This window comes from Serinus canaria, chromosome 2, assembly GCF_022539315.1.
Source record: "Serinus canaria isolate serCan28SL12 chromosome 2, serCan2020, whole genome shotgun sequence".
In the NCBI taxonomy this organism is placed as follows: Eukaryota; Metazoa; Chordata; class Aves; order Passeriformes; family Fringillidae; genus Serinus; species Serinus canaria.
Window position 1 is genome coordinate 20,443,851 of NC_066315.1, and position 17,132 is coordinate 20,460,982.

At 40.0% G+C, this 17,132-nt stretch overlaps 1 protein-coding gene across 2 annotated transcripts in view; it reads right to left on the reverse strand.

Moving 5' to 3' along the window:
- The window catches only part of LOC103812787 (macrophage mannose receptor 1-like), a 51,655-nt gene extending 45,111 nt beyond the window's left edge, over nt 1-6,544 (reverse strand). Inside the window, exons 1-3 of one of the 2 annotated variants that reach the window (XM_018909364.3) lie at nt 6,000-6,544; nt 2,049-2,450; nt 401-574 (exon numbers count right to left, since the gene is read on the reverse strand). In XM_018909364.3, coding sequence (XP_018764909.3) covers nt 401-574; nt 2,049-2,450; nt 6,000-6,060 — 637 coding nt within the window. In that variant the 5' untranslated portion in view covers nt 6,061-6,544. Of the gene's footprint in view, nt 1-400; nt 575-2,048; nt 2,451-5,999 lie in introns of those variants that run through there. The other variant, XM_030233619.2, reaches the window with a different exon arrangement.
- Nucleotides 6,545-17,132: the final 10,588 nt, after the last annotated feature.

The window sequence follows — 17,132 nt, forward strand, 5'->3', positions numbered from 1 at the left end:
GATGTGCTAAAGTGTTTGTGAAAGTTCCTTCATGTCTAAAAGGCAGCTCATTCTCCAAAGTAATTTTAATTTTCAATTAAACTGTATTCTATCTTTCAGTTCCACTTCATAAGTTTCTACTTTTTGACCTTTTACATATATTTATGCTAATGTAAGCATCTAATTTCCTATCTATTTAAGTAAATGGTGTACATAGAGATTCCAGAATACGATTAAAATACTTTCACCCAAAAAATAATTGGGCAATGTTTTTTATTCTGGGTCCTATATTTGGATATTTATGTTGCTCTTAAAAGGAAAGCAGGCTAAACAGAAACATTTCAACCTGTGAGGCACGTTATGGGCATATTTCCAGGCAGCTGAGTAGCAGCCCAGCAGAACTGTGAATGTAAAAACTTACTTTTCATTGGGCAAAATCCATACTTCCTGTCAACATCATAGTCCGAAGTGGTTCCACACCAGAACCAGCCATCTGATCTGCCAGCATTTGTGCAGTCAGCATACCATTTACCACCAAACTTAAAAGGAAATACACAAGGGGCTCCATTGTCATTTCCTTTCACTGTGTAGGTATCTAAGGAGACACAACGATTCAAAAATGCATAAAAATTAATAAGCATGAGATATATAGGAGTTTGTCTTTATGATCCTATTACAAATATATAGCAAGGAAAGCTTGCTAGCTTAGTATACAACTGTACTAGAATTGGAACATTGCTCACTTTACTCTTGGCCTAAGCTGATACCCATGTTCACAGTGAGACAAATTTTTGTTGCTAAGGGAGACAACAGACCACAACCAACTGAGCTAGGACAAGTACATTCCCATGCTAAATTTCCCATGCATAGCAATCAAAAGTACAAAACACATACACTTATGCCATTTTTTAAAGTGCAAAACACTGTTGAATTTTCTGTCAATAACCCAGTCAGCTGCTGATCATTTTGGACATGGAAGAGCATGTCCATGTAAACTTGAAAGATATGTGCCATACAGTAACTCCAACATATTATGCCCAAAAAAATTTTATATTTGCCTGTAAAGATACTTTTTGTTTTATCAGAAACCTGACTCAATGGAACTTATGAAAGTAACTAAAGCAGCTTTCTGTGTGTGCACATGTAATGTACATTCATTGATGGAAGGACATACAGGGGAACTGAATTTAACAGGGATTTTTGGAGGTGACATACCAGGGTCACTGTCTCACAGAGCTGCTAGAAAACAGAGGAGGAAGGAATAGCAGAACATTATTACATCTCCCCCCACCTTCTTTCACTTAATTTGCTTTGCTAGGGTTCTTCTATTTTGGCTTCTTGCCAAGAACTAGTACTGTAATCAGCCATAGTGTAAACCACAGAAACTGCATCCTCATCTCCCTCTGTGCCCATTTCTGTTTATCAAAGAATACTAAATGGGAAGTCAAATGTATTTACAGATACTTATAATGAATATATATATTGAGATGAATGAATATATGGAGAGATATGTTATACATTACTTTTTCAAATTTAACTACGTAAAATGTCTTTTTCCTTTGTCTAACATTTTAGCACCAAGTCTGAGACTCCCTTCAAGCACCTAGGAAGACATCTGCAATACAATGGAAATTGACATATCAAGAGTTAACTAATATCTTAGTGCCAGTTAATATTTGCATTCCAAGGAAAAAAATTATAACCAACAGACTAAACACTTACACTATGTCTTTCTGTACACATGTAGTAAATAGTAAAAGCTATCATCAACTGTTGTGTAATAGTTATACACATATTTTTAATAACCGCAGAATTTTATATTCTCTCCAAGTGAATCACTACCATGCATGGTTAATCATCTATCAGCATTTTGAAATATTTGACAAAAACTAAACTGAAACACTCAAAAAACAAAAGGCACACCCACTCAAGTATTATTTAATTCACCTGAATTCACACTCACTGATCATTAATAGGATAAAGGAAATTCTTCTACACTTATAAAATACTTTAATCATCTACACATAAAAATGAGTTTGAAATACAGAAATTAATTTACAGAACTTTACCTTCATAGCCTCGAGAACACAGATCGTCTGTGGTTCCGTAGACTTTCCACCTACTCCATAAACCAGATCCCTTGTACAGCATAATATTCCTTTCCTGTTTGTTTCCATAGTTGAAAAACAAATCTTCCCCTTGGATTGCAAAGAGAGTCTCATTTCTGCATTCCCATCGCTGAAGTTCACTAGCCTTGTCACAAGGATACAGAGTGATGGGAACCCAGTCTTTCTTCGAAGGCACTCCCAAGCACAATTTGAATGCTATGCTCATAAGCTGGTGATCTGAGACCCACCTGAATTTTTGTGACTCATTTTCTTGAACACAAGGAGCAGTAGTCACTGAATTAGAACTTTGAGCCAGTACACAGCGCTTGTGATCTTCATTATATATTAAGAAGATGCTAGTATCTGTAAAAAAAATAAAACCAAAAAAAACCCAGAAAACACTGGAATTATTTGGTTTGAAGTAACCTTACCTGCTATCTAAATGAAATATGAATCTGGACACTTCTCTTGGTGTGAAAATCTCATCATCTGCTCAGCAAAAGAAGGTGTGGACTACACATACTCCTGTTGAAGTGCCTGTATGATGCAACTAGTTCAGATGTAGAGGACATTTCAGCTGGTTTGTGTCAGTGAAAGCATCTACACACAAAAGCATAAGGCAGCAGAGGTGTAGACCTAGTGTCTCCTGTAGGTTTAAAGCAGGGGTTAAAGTGAAGAGAGAAAACACACTCATGGTGTTAATCCAAGCTGCACCCATGGGAATTACTGAAATGGGGGAGCATGGACACTGTAGAGAGCAGATCCTGACACTGAACTCTCCAGCAGCACTGGCTCCCAGGTGTGGGGAGATGACAACAGTCACTAAGTTCTTCCATTTCCTCACAGTGGGGAGCTCTGTTCCCAAAAGCCCTACTAAAGTCTTTAAGGCATTAACTGAGGAGAAGGATATGTTTTTAAGGTTTATACTCCTTGTAGAACATGTTTTTCAATTCAGTAATCAGTGACTTCTTTCTTGCATCTCTCTATTATGAATGAAATACCAACAGCAATGGGATTTGCCATCTCCACTTATGCCTCCTCATGACTTAGAAAAATAAACAAAGCTCTTCATAGCTTCCCAGGTTATTTTTCCCTCTTAGTAAAAAGTGCTTCACAGCTTGCATTTTCACATATTCAAGGTTGGTTTCAAAGTTGTAGCCACTTGAAAAGTTTTAGCATCTTTTGCACGTTGATGTGCTATGAGTGTAACATTTCTGAACCAGTCTTGCTAAAAGACTGTAAATTTCTCCTCTCTGATGCAGCTGAGATACCTTTTGGCACAGTAACTTTATCATGCTCTTTCACATAAGATTACAGGATGCACAAAATTTTAAAGCTGTATTTTAACTGGGCTATGAGATAGGAAGGAGAAATATTAATTTATGTGTCTCTGGGGATGGAAGCTGATTATAATACTATTTATTTTAGTGTATGATTACCAAACTAAACAAATTCTATAATGGAGAAATAGTTAAGGGGAAAACAGGTTAACCACAGAAAGTCTTCCCTTCTCTGCTGAGGCTCTAATATGAAAATGATCATATTTTTCTGCAAAAAGAACAATCTGGGAACAAATAACCTCTCTCAGAGAAAGAGCTGACCTAGACGTATCTCATCTATAGTTCAGCTTCCTTCTCTTGTCCTTTGGCTTCCAACTCACCGGGAAGTAATGTAAAACTGATGAGCACTGGAGGCGGAAATTGTTGTCTTTTGCCAATCTGTTTTACTCACAGACAATACAAGGAAATGTATAATTATCACTGCTGGTGACAACTTCTTTTTATTCTGCTTTTCTACTAGCATTTAGCACAATGTTATTGTAAACTGATACATGCAGTGCTTGCAACTCTCCTTTTCCTGAAATCATGTTTAAAGTTTCTGGATAAAAGAGATGTCAAACAATTTCACATTTGTAGAAAACCCTACCTGATTTTTCAAACTGCTAAAATTGTATCTGTGGCCTAAAATAACAGTCCTTATTTTCTGGTTCTTGTGGTGTTAAAGAGAAGATGCTATTTCACATGAAAAAAGTATCTCTAAGTAAAAAGCTTGGATTACTGCATCCAACCATGAGAGGGTGCAGAGTTTTGGCTTCAAAAATGAAGTTAAAAATCTGAGCAAAGCAGTGTGGCCAATGGGGGTGGAGAGGGGCACAAAACACACTCTCTACTATTCTGATGGTGCCTTTACAAAGTGTTAGAAGTGTGTAAACCCAACCCACCTGCTTATACAAGGGCACATTCCCAATGCAGGGAGTATTACATATGCAAGCAGCTAAAAGGCCAACTCAGCCAAGGAGGCATCGAAAATAAGCTGACACCAAAACAGGAGAATAGAGCAAGAGGGAGCAGGATGCTGGAGCAACTGTGGCTGAGGCTGTAATTGCAGGATTTCCTTTCCCCCAGGGCTGCTCCTCTCTAATCCATGGTCATCATGCTGGATTGCTCAGGTTTACAGCTTTATTTCTGTTTATTCTGCCATCCTGCTCACCAAAGGGGATTCCCATATAACAGTCTCTGTGTGAGTAATTAGATAGTCTAGAAGAAACAAGCCAGGTATCCGTGCAGCACTTCCTCTGCCCTGCCAAGTCCTCCCTGTAAACACTTGATACAGCTCTTGCCAACGTGATGAGCTGTGTCTGTGAAATGGGCTGAGCAGAATCACACACAGCACCATTAGCTGTGTTTCACTGTTCTGCAGCAACATTTGTTACAGAGCTCTGTAACAGGTGCCATTCTTCACTACAGATGGACCGTGGGTGGAACACTTTAGGGTCCACCACAGTGTGCTCATGAGTACCACAATGTTAGAACTTTGAATTAAACCCATTTCTAACAGTAATTCATATTTTGAAGCTTACCCCTGGAAGGAAGGTCTTTAAAATGCATAAGAACATGACAGGCTTAGGAAACAGCTTCACCACTACCAATGCACAAGCAGCCATTCAAGGAGATCTAGCATCTTTTCCCTCAAATGCCCCAAGTAGATCCCAAAAAATTTTTTTCACAGACTTTCATTTTTCAAATAGTCACCACACTGTGACTATTTGCCATCTATCTCTGGCCCAAGTTGTATTTAAAAATTGTGCCAAGTACTGCAGAATCTCACTGGAGAGTATAATTTCCACGGTAGAGATTCCAGAATGCCAAACTGACTTCACACTCTGCAGCATTTCCAAACCATCACAGATTATGTGAGTGTAAATAAGGAAGTAATTGAGCAGCCAGTGAAGTGCTACCAGTGTTAAACACTAATGGGACGCACCAGAAAAACAGACCCAAAGACAGAAGCAAAGAGAAAAGAGCAAGGAGGCAGATGCAGGTCGAATGACTGTTTTCCTACCCAGGTTCTTGCCTACCAGATGGCCTAAACTGATTGCTGCTGGTTACACAAAGAAAGGTTACAAGGCAGTGTTACCAAGATTTGCATTGCTAGATCTCAATCCAGAGATCAGAGGACGCTGGAAGGTTTTCAGAAAGGACAGGTGAAAAACATTCACTGAAAAGTAGCTGTGAGCTGGAAATCGTGGCAAATCTCAGAGTAAGCGGGTACAAACTCCAGGTATCACCAAGCAACACAACTTCCCCCTGTTCTCACACCTCTATCCATCCCAGCACCTCAGCTACCCTAACATTCCCCCACAAAAGCCATCTGTCAAAAGCACCCAAAAGTCCGCCGTGCCAGGCAGCTTTGCCCGCCGGGCACCTCTGGAAGGGGACGAGGAAGGGGTCCCGAGGGGAGGCCGCCTCCATCAGCCGCCCGCCCGCCGCAGAGAGGCTTTAGATCGTCGTGGGCTTCACCTGCACCAGCGGCTCCTCCCCACGCCCCCCGCCAGCCCCAGAGCAGGTTCGGCTCTGTGTGACCCCTCGTTTTTCGGCTGGCCTCGCCCGCACAGCCCCTGCTTACACTTACCCAGCAGCGGAAAAGCCCGGGGGAGAAGCCCGAGGAGCAGCAGGAGCAGGGACGGAGCCATGGCCGCGCTCCGCCCGAGCGCCCGCGGCTGAGAGCAGAGCGCGTCCCGCCGGGCAGCTCCGCCGCGCCTGTGGAGGGTTGGTGGATCAGGGGAAAACTCTGGGCTCCAAATGATAAGGAAATATCCTGTCACATGGGGCGTTTTGAAATAACAGGAATTCGCTGTTCAAACTTTGCTTTCCTAAGCTGATTTTTTTCCCTTAGCGGAGGAAAGAGCCTTCTTCCAGGCATGTGCAGGTGATAAAGCGGTGATAGCTGAGAGGAGCGCTGCTTTTTTTGTTGTCGCCGCTGCGTGCGGCGTTTGTTTTTTTCTTTTATCCCCTTTGCTACTCTGACAGCGTTGCATCTGGGTCAGTGGTTTGTCTTCCAAGAAAATTAGCCAACCTCGCTCGGAGGGAGTAGGATATCCCTCTCCTTTTCTTCTGGGGTAAGGAAAGCAGAAGGATAAGGGGTATGAAACTCAAGTCTCAAAGAAAGCCCTGCTCGAACTGCCGGGTTGCTCCTCAGAGCGAGGAGTGCAGAAGGAGCAGAGACCTACTTTCGGGAGCCCGGGATCTGGGCTGCGCCCCCGTGCCCATCACTCCTCCCCCGGGCACCAGCAGGTCGCTCCGCCGGGAGCGGGGCGCGGCCGGGGCTCGGGGTGCCGAGGGGATTTAAGGACCCCAAGAGGCATTGTCTGAAGCCCAATAAATGAACTTTAGCCCATCTTTTTCTTTGTTTATTTATTCTGTAGACAGTGACTGCACTATCTGCTGTTAACGGGACTCAAATCTTGCTCGTCAATCAGTGCGGGAAAGCCAAAACCTTGCTAGCTGCATTTCACAAGCTGAAGCACATGCCTGGAATTAAAAGATGTTTCTGAAAAGGTGCCTTTAGAGCACAGCCAGCCTTGGTGATTTTACAGCTTCTTGCTGTGCTGGATACAGAGCAGCATGCTACTCTGAGATCACTATCAATATACAGTCTGAAGAGTCCCAAATGGATTGAAAACATCAGTCCTACTGTTGTTTTACATAGAGAAGCTTTTGTAACACATGGGACTTACTGCGTGTTTTGATGGGGCATGCATGAGGCTCAGGGAGCACCTTGCTGCTCTCTACAGCTCCCTGAAAGAGGGGCTTAGTGAGGTGACAGTTGTCACTCTCTCCCAGGTGACAATTGACAGGACCAGAGGAAATGGCCTGAAGTTGCACATGGGGAGGTTGAGACTGGATATTAGAAAAAATTTATTTGCTGAAGGAGTGGTCAAGTACTGCAATAGGTTGCCCAGGGAATAACCATCCCTGGAAGAGTTTAAAAATGTGGAAATGTGGTGCTCAAAGGCATGATTTATTGGCAGGCTTGGAAGAGCTGGATTAATGGCTGGACTCAATGATCTTAGAGGTCTTTTCCAACCTTAAAAGTTCTATGGTTCTGTGAACTTGTAAGGCATCAAACCTACAATTAGTTGTGCAGAAGGATTTTAAAAATATATTTTATGAGATCACCAACAAGCTCAGGCTCAACCAGAGACGAGCTCAGCCATACTGCAGGTGGTCTGTAAAGGTGGTCCCTTGTATCAAATCTGTCTTCATATGTAACCCCATTAAGATATAAACAGCCAAAACTAATTGTCATGGAGATACTATTCAGAAAGCCTGCTTCAGATGCTTGTCATAAGTAATTATTTCTGTCTGTCGTGATCTATCTCGGCTGCCTACCATTCCAAAGCAAAGGTCACCCCAATGCAACACCTACAATGTGTACAAAGCCTGTTGTGCAGCAGGCTGTACCCCTGTGTTGTCATGCACTTGGAAATCTCTGATAAATTTTAAAAATCATCAAAATCCTCCTTGATGGAAGTTCTGGGTGGGAAAGTACAGCACATCCAGGGAAACACCAATAGGAGATTAATATGGAAAGTGGCAGAGCAGAGTAAGAAGGTACTTTGACACTATTATAAGAGAAGAAGAAACAATGGAGATGAAAATCAAGCTCATTTGAAGTCAATAAAACTTCTGTTAACATTGGAAAGTATTCCAGCTGGGCACTTCAGCTGTGCTGGGTCCTCTTGGGGGCTACATCAGGGGAGTAAAGAGGAAGTGCTTCATAATTTCTCCCAATATCTGTAGAACCACAAAAAGGTCAGGAACCGCCTGGCCCAGGGACAGGAGGTGGGAAGTATTTCAGCCATAATCAGCAATGTTCTGTATTGTTGTGTTGATGAATTGTCATGTGGGAAACTTAATCTCTTGCTGCAGTGTATGGGAGATATTTATTTTTCCCTAATTATTTGCAAAACCCAAAAGCCCAGGAAAACATCTAGTGTTAAAAGGAACAAGTCAGAAGGCTCAGAAAAGTGCTGCTGCCCTAATAGAACACTGCTATTTCTAAGACAATCACTGGAAGTTTGGGTATTTGTGGTATTCTTTTGGATCAAGATAAACAGAGAAGGGAGATGCTGCTTGAAGCTCAGTCCCAATGTAAAAAAATAAAACTGACAGCAAAGTCTTTCCATGGTTATGTAAGACTGATTATATGATGATTATGTGCAACAAAGGCTGCGTGTAACTTAAGTGAATATATGTGTTGCACAAATAGGCAGGAAAAGGGAATTAAGTAGACGAGAAGTGATACCTCTTTGGCTGTCAGTGGCTTTATCAGGAATGAGCTAATTCCCCTAAGTGACAGAAGAAACTGTTTTAGGCTATTCTTGGAGTTTCTCAGAACTGAACTGGACCAGATACTGAGCAACCTGATCCAAGTCAGTCCTTCTTTAGAGAGGAGGTCATTCCAGATGACCTCCCAAGGTCTCTTCCAACCAAAATGAGACTTCAGAAGAACTACTTCCAAGTGAAGGATTGCAGCCTCCCTTCCTGATCTTAAAACTTTTTCTCATTTTCCCTTACACTAACTGGATAGATATACTGGAGATATTACCAGTTCAAAGCCATTTTGACACAGATACCTGTGAATCAGACCTATATGTCTATGTGTGAATACATATGTCTGCACATAGCCCCTGCCTAGAGCAGCACAGGTCTTGATGAGTTTATCCACATAGCCTCTGTGTCACATCTGCAGCACACTCATCAGTAATTATCTCTGGATCTGGCTCCCTCTTTCATCATGAATCATGTATTCTGATCTAATATAGTCAAAGGGAAAGATGTCCTCTCTTCTAAGACAAAAGTATTCAGCAAAGTCTCAGGCTGTAGTAATTTGAAGGCAAAAAGTTACCAAAAGCTCAATCTGCTAAATAACTAATGGCAGGGTACATGTCCTAGATAGACATATGTTTCCATCTTTCCCGTGGGTAGGAAGCCAGCTGACATTCCCACAGAACAGAAAGGCTTGAATTCCTCTGAGACAGGTCAGACCCTCTCTTCTTGTGGCACATCCAGTTCTAGTTCCAGGTCATTCTTCCTGGCAAAATACATTGAAATCCTGAAGCCACAGTGGCCCTTGACTTTTATAGCAGACTGGAAAATGGAAAGTTCAGTGCTAAATGAAATCATTTCCAGACTTGAAGCACAATATGTGTGGAATAATTGTATGTGTGGAAGGAAAACAGGTGTATTGCTATCCATGCTTTTACATTTGCATCCAAGAAGTTTTTTGATGTTTCCTGTGGGAACCTGTATCTCTCAGTTATTCAATAGTTATCTACACATTAATAATATTTTCATGGGTGCTGCAGTGGGTTACCTGCAATGGAAGCCTAAAACTATTTTTGTATTTTATTAATCATCTTAGAGTATTTAAACAGCATTCTCATGCTACTGAATGATTTGGGAGAGAGAGCTTTCTAGAAGATTGTACTGTTGCAGGATAATTAAAATTAGATACTATACTGGTTTTGACTGGGATGGAGTTAATTTTCTTTGTAGCAGCTCAGATGGTGATATGTTTTGGGTTTATGACCAAAACAATGCAGGTAACACAGGGATGTTTTAGTTATTACTGAACAGTTTTGCTCAGCCTGAAGGCATTTTCTGCTTCTCATGCTACTCCATCAGTGAGCAGCCTAGGGTGGGCAGAAGCTGGGAGAGGACACAGCCAGGACCGTTGATCCCAGTGGACTGAAGAGATATTCCACACTCTATGATGTTGTGCTCAGCCATAAAAGCTGGGGAGAAGGAAGGGGTGTAATGGTTTGGAATGGGAGGAAATTTAGGGAAGTGATGTAAAGCTTTTTGTGTAATTGATAGTTTGTTGAATTATTGAGAAGTTGGATTTGTTTTTGTGAAATATACATGTTAAAGACAAAAAACTTTGGAAATTTTCTTTTTTTTTTTTGTGAGGATGTGGTAAGTTTCAGTTTTGACATTTTGTTTTGGTTAGGTTGGGTTGGGTGGTTTTGTTGTGGGTCCGGTTCCTTTTTTTCTTTTCAGGTTGTTCATCGGTTCCTTTTATTGGTTTTGTTGTGGGTTGGGTCTTAATAGATGCTGGGTAGGAAGATGGGGAGGTTGTGGAGTCTTGGTTGGAGTAGGGTAGGTTGTGGTTGTGAAGACTTTGTCATCAGGCCCTTTTTTTAGCGTGGTTGAGACTAGAGACTTTGTAGTTAGTGTAGAAAACTAAAGATTAATTATGAGGTTGATTTTGATATAGTCTAGTTGTAGCATTTTCTTATAAATTATTGGTGGTTTAGGTAGGCTTTAGGTGTGATGTTTAATCTTTTTAGTGTTTTAATTTCTTTTTTGAGTGCGAGAAAGGAATAAGATGTAAGTATGTAAAGGAATAATATGAAGATACTGAGGTTAGTGAGGAAGAAGTTAAGTCTTAGATGAGAGGAAATGAGGAGATATTTACATTTTGGGGCTGAAATTTTTTTATAGGTTATGGAGAAAAGACTCTTTTTTCTTATCATGTATGATATTATGGGGAGATCAAAGTGTTCAAATTAATACTGAATAAAGGCTTTTATGTTAAGTAGATGCTGAAATGGTTGTGATTTTATGAGAAGTTTGAATAGAGAAAGAGAGTAGTTTTGTTTTTTTAGGAGAAGAAGAAGATTTTTGTTTTTAGGGATGAATATGATTTTAGAAATAGATCATGAGAATTTTTAATTTTAAATTACTTATCTTTAAAATAATATTTTATAAGTTGACATAGTATATTGATAAGTTGTGGGAAGGCTTGTGGAAATGGGAAGGACTTTATGATAATAGGGTTCCTTGGGTGGCTGTTATTCGTGACAAAATAGAGAGTTACAAGACAACTGGGTTTTTTTCTTCTTATGGAGAAGTCTCCATAACCTTAACAAGAGGAACTTCTGAGTGAGGAACTCCCTAAGTGAGCTGAAAAAAGACTATTTTAAAAGTAGTAAACTGACTGGAAATTTAGGTTTAGTTTCTTTACATTGTCAATAGGAAAGAAAAGGTTGTAGGGGGAGGAGAAATGTTCTGAGGGATTCGTTTTCTTTTCCTTTCTTTTAGTTAACTTTTAATAAAATTTTATTTATACTCTTTAAAATTTTTAAGCTTGCTTTACCTTCCTAATCCTGTCTCAATACAAGAAGTGAGTGTATTATTAGTGATTAACCAACTCCAAACCTGCCACAAGGGGGGACATTCAGAGTTGTGGTGTCTGTCCTCCCAAGGCCCTGATTTCCTTGGGAAATAGCTGGACACTCCTCTGCCTCTGGAATGTAGTGGAAAAAATCCTTTTTTTGCTGTTCTGTTCATGTAGCCTTTTGCTTTCTCTATTAAAATATCTTTATCTCAGCCCATGAATTTTCTCACTTTCACCCTTCTGTTCTCTCCTCCATCCTGCTGCAGGAGACTGAGTGAGCAGCTGTGTGGGGCTGAGCTGCTGGGGTAAAACTACAACACACAGATTGAAACATTATTTATTAAGATGGTTTCAATAACTTTACTATTCTATACATTCTATAATTAGTATTTAGGAGTGAGAGATTTTGTTTTTCATTTAAACCAGAATCTTTCAGGATCAAAAGGAATTGAAGCTAAGAGGAAAATCCCAGAAAATTGACAGAAATCTTAAATTTCTCAAAGAATTTTCAATGACAGTCAAACTAAATGTATCTATCAAGCTGAGGCAAAATTGTTTAGCTCTTACAGTGTTGTATATAAACTAACAGAGCTTAACAGAGCCAGGACACAAACTTGTGAGTGCTGGGTGTGGACCAACAGCCACCACAGTTGGTTTCAAGTGTAGCTAAAGCTGAATCAGACACATTTCCTCCATTCAGGAGCTAGTAGAAGGAAGAGTTATGAACACTTTGAGAACTTTTCCATCTCATTTCTTGCTTTTCAAGGCTTAAGCTCATCTTGTTGACTTCTGCAAACACTCAACACAGCTAACAGGAACAACGAACAAAACAACACATAAGGAGGATCCAGTCCAGCACTGGTTTTACAATACCATTATCTTAACAACAAATTGTGACCACTGGTGAGGAAAGAAAAAAAGAAAAATAATGCAGTAATACACTGCCAAAAAATCAAATTCATCTATAACCACTTCAAATCCCACCAAAAGAAAAACCAAAAGAAAAAACCAGAAAATACACAAATATATTCTGCTCCTACAGGTCCTAAAACTGCAGTACAGTCATCCTAATCTCCCTTTGCTGTCAGTGGATGGAGCAAAGGAGGAACAATAAATAGAGGACCAATTTAGATGTCATACTCTTATGCTTGGTCTTACCTAACTTGAGCCTGAGCCTGTATCTCTGAACTAGATATATACATCACTGTGCTAAGTAATACAAAAGAATAAATATTAAATCAGAACGACTTTTTAATTTTTTTTCCTCAAGACAACACCTCAAGCCTTTATTGTGAAACCCTACATGTCTTCCTTTTTTAAAAATTCTTTTTTAAAATTCTATTAAATCCATACTACAAATTCCCTACAGCCAGAAGGCAGAAAGGGAATTCTACAGTAGAAGCATTTGTTGATTTTCCCAGCTTATTTCACTTTCTTTCTCCTTCTGTAGTAATAAGTCACTCCTAACTATCACTGTGGGAATTTTTCTTTAATTACAGTGTTCTACATGTTAGAACATTGGGACCCATGGCTCTGTTACCTACACAAGAGACAAATGCTGGACTGCCATGTCTTTTTAGTCTAGGTACAACAAGACTTCTGATAAGACTACTTCTCTAAACAAATGAAAACATATCTTTAACCCTGGTCATAACTTAGTGAGTGCACCAGTGGTCTATAAGATTTCTCCAAGTGTAATAACCACAGAGAATCAACAAGCTTGGAAGAGACCTTAAAGATCATCAAGTCCAGCCATCAAAGTAACACCACTACAATCTCCCCTAAACCAAATCTCCAAATCCAGACATCTCTTGAATTCTTCCAGAGACAGTGGAAGAGTCCATCACATCCTTGGCCAATTATACCAATGTCTAACCGCTCTTCCAGGGAAAAAAATAATTCTAAAATCTAAAATTTGGAACCCAGTGGGAGCAGAGCAGAACATACTTGGAATTAAAATAATGCCATAACCTGCTTATGGCAGTTACTGCCTTGAGTTGCATGTTCATTTCCAGTTGTTTACCATGGTTAAAAGGAGATGTAGAAGAGGTGTTGCAATAAATATATGAAATAGTGTTTTCTAAAGCATGAAGAGGAATAGGTATTTTAGAAATGGATGGCAAAAGATGATACATGATAGGAAAAAGTATCAGATGATAGGAAAAGATCCAGAGCTGATTTGTATTTTCCTTTTGCCATACTACAAAGAAAATATGTCAAAGAAAATTCAGTTTAATTCAGAAACTACAGTCTTCATATCCACTGTCTTTATCAACTCAAAATAGAGCCATTACATGAGCACAGAGGTCCTTCAAGAACCTTCATTGGAAAAATAAAGCAGTAGGAGAAAGCATTTAAGAAGAAGCATTCAAGAGGGAGGTTAAGGGATCAACAGGTAGAGAGTCTGGGCTTTCTTTGCAGAGAAGAGAGGTAGAGGTTTGTTTGCTTGGGCTTTTTAACTTCAAATAATCAAATTTTGGATTAAATTATAGGCCACACTCCTTAACCACAGATTGGATCCTTTCTCACAAGAAAAGGAATACTCTGGCATCCCTGTAAGTATTAAGAGGATACCAAAAAATCTTTAAATCATTATTTTGGCAAATCTTCTGTTGAGCTGTTGTTAAGCAATATTTTAATACCCTGTACTATAAATAATAGTCTACAACAATGATCAGTATGCCAGTAAGTCTATGCCAGCCTGAACACTCATTCAGGATGGACACAAAATACCACACACCTGACTTAAAGGAAACAGTTTTCAGTGCAATTTCCCAAAGAACTATGAAATTAAACAATAATATGAATTTTAAAAAGCATGTATACTAAAAACATTATACTATCCCTAATGTCAGATAACTTTTACAAATTGCTGGTAGCCCCAAATTTTAGAAATGTTACCCATTGTACAGGATTTACCCATCGTCAGAATATCACATTTTTTAATGGAAATTTGCCTAATTTCAGTAAAGGCACTGAGAACTGCAGTTTCATATATGATTTAATGTTCAAACATGTCTGAGTCAAGAATTCTTTACATTTTCGCTGTCTGCATTTTATAATTTTTTGCAGAATTTTTTTCCTCAGAAAGTTAGCAAAGACTGAAATATTATGAGTTATTATGTTAACTAAACAGTCACTGAGTACACCTTCTTGAAGCTTCAGCATAGTAGGAGGGGAAATTAAATTTTATTTCACAGATCGTGTTTATATTTCATTCTAATTTTAGCAACAGGACTTTTATTTTGGCAATATCTCCTGCAGAACAGAATAGAATTTCCATGCCTCAGTGACTTCCCTTTAGGTCAGCTCCAACACCATGATGTGGGCCCTATCCTACTACAGCTCACCTTCTGCTTTACTCATAAATGTGCTGGGTTTGTCTCTCCTATGGCCAAGACTGACAATGATGCTTTTATTTGACATTGTTTAGTCAATAATGTTGTCACTTTGTTTAGTCCAAAATTGTTTATGCACTCAGATGCAGCTCATCAAATTTGTTTGGAGAGTGATTGTCACACTGGCTTCACAAGCAGGGGTGATCCTCAGACCACAGCAAGTTGCATCAGGTCTGTGCAGAGCCAGGGGTGCCTCCCACAGAGCATTTCAGACCTGCAGCATGAGTCCTGTCACTGCAGCATCACCAGCCCCATGAACACCCAAGTTGAGCATAAAGCCCAGTCCAGGTACCCAACCTTGTGATCCCATGTTTAACTCATCCTTCAGATTACACAGTAACTACCTCCTTTCCCTTACCAGAGAAGCTTATGGAATTGAATACTCAATATAATGAAACTTATGAGCCAAAGCAGATGAGAATCTCAAAACTGTTCTACCCCAGCCTACTTCCAGTGAAATAAAGGCCATGTAAAAACCCTGCAGATTGCAGCCTAAAGAGGTATATGAGAAGGAGACTGACCTGTGAGACAGGGCTAGAGGGAGGGAGGCTGGTACCACCTGGTGTGTGGGAGAAGCTCTGGTAGAAAGAGCAGAGCTGCTGGAGGTGGGGAGGAGCTGTGGTGCTGCTGAGTGCTGCTGTGAGAAGGCTCATGCTGAAACATGAAGCTGGGACTGGTGTAAAGCAATTTTGGGACTTAATCCTTCTCAGGAGCCTACAGGAGTTGCAATAACGAGCCTTTTCACCTTTTCCTCCATCTACTCCTCTGTAAGTGAACTTCACGGCAGTGTGTCTCCAAGAGACAGAGAGTTTGGCACTTCTTCTTGATGTAGTGTCTCCTGCACAAGGCCAAGTGGGACAAGATAAAGAGAAAACAGGAATTTAAGTTGCTCTCTTCCTCTTTTGGTAACATAGAAGGGATAAGTCTAAGTCTGTAGATAATAATTTCTGTGAAATTCACTGGTCTGGCCTTGAATTTTTTTAACTCCAAAGTTAAGGAAAAAATGTTACAGTTAATAAAATGTGTTTAATACATGTAAGCACTACACCACCCTGAAACACTTGCCACCTGAGAAGTGCTGGGTGAGCCACTACTGAAATTACTCAGGCCAGCCAGAAGCACCTGAGTAAGGGACTCAGATTCCATTTTCCTACATGTTCATGGTGCATGGCAGTCACCACAGGCCTCATTTCTCCAGTTTAAGACATGCTGATGCAGTGTCCTGTGAAGGTCTAGCAATACTTTCAGGATGATGGTGATTCCTGGGTGAGATGGTTTCATCATGATAAAACTTGTTTGCAGATGGAGCAATTAAATACAATCATGAAAGCTTCCTTCAGAAGAGCAGGGAGCCAGGTGGGTCTGAAAACCACACCAAAGACCAAAACAGAAGGCAGCAACACTGGGGTCCTACTTGAAAAATGTCTTGTCCAATAAAACTATTCAGGATACAGTACTCTCACAGTATTTTCTGTGATTATTGTATCCTTTTTAGCACCAGCAGTGGAGACCAGCCCACACACAGGGGGATATTGAAACACTAACGGGCTGAGGAGCCTCATACAATCTTCTTCCCATCTCTCCTACAAAATAGTCCTGTACCTCCTCTTTGACCAAATAGCAGCAGTTCTGTTACCAGGAGAGCTTCATCTCCTGTTTTCATACAGATACAATTGTCTATGGGTGGGCTAGACTCCAATTTCTGTTGGTATTTGCATAGAAAGTATCCCAAACCAGGCAGAGATTGGATTTGGTATTGGCCTTCCCTGGTGCCTTGGCTAATAGCAAGAGATCAGACACAGTTTGGGCAAATTTATTTTGATGTCCCATTTCAGTGGGAGTTAGGTATAATAACTTTGAAAATATGAAAGCTAGATGTTAGTTTAATCCTGAATATGAAGCTGCAAGACTGATTAAATGGCAGTTAAATAAAAAAAAAAAAAAGAAAATATTTACTCTGGTTAAGAATAGTTTCCTGATAGGGTAGGGTAGGTATTTGCCTTTTTTGAGACTTATTTTTTCAATATATTTTCTACAATTTTCCATCTCCACTATTTAATATAAGAAACTTTAAAATATTTCAAATTACTTCTTCTATTTCAAGCACATGAGAGCACATAGATAAATCAAACTGATTTTTCACTGACTAGTAGCCAGCTATGCTATCTGAATTTAAACCTAA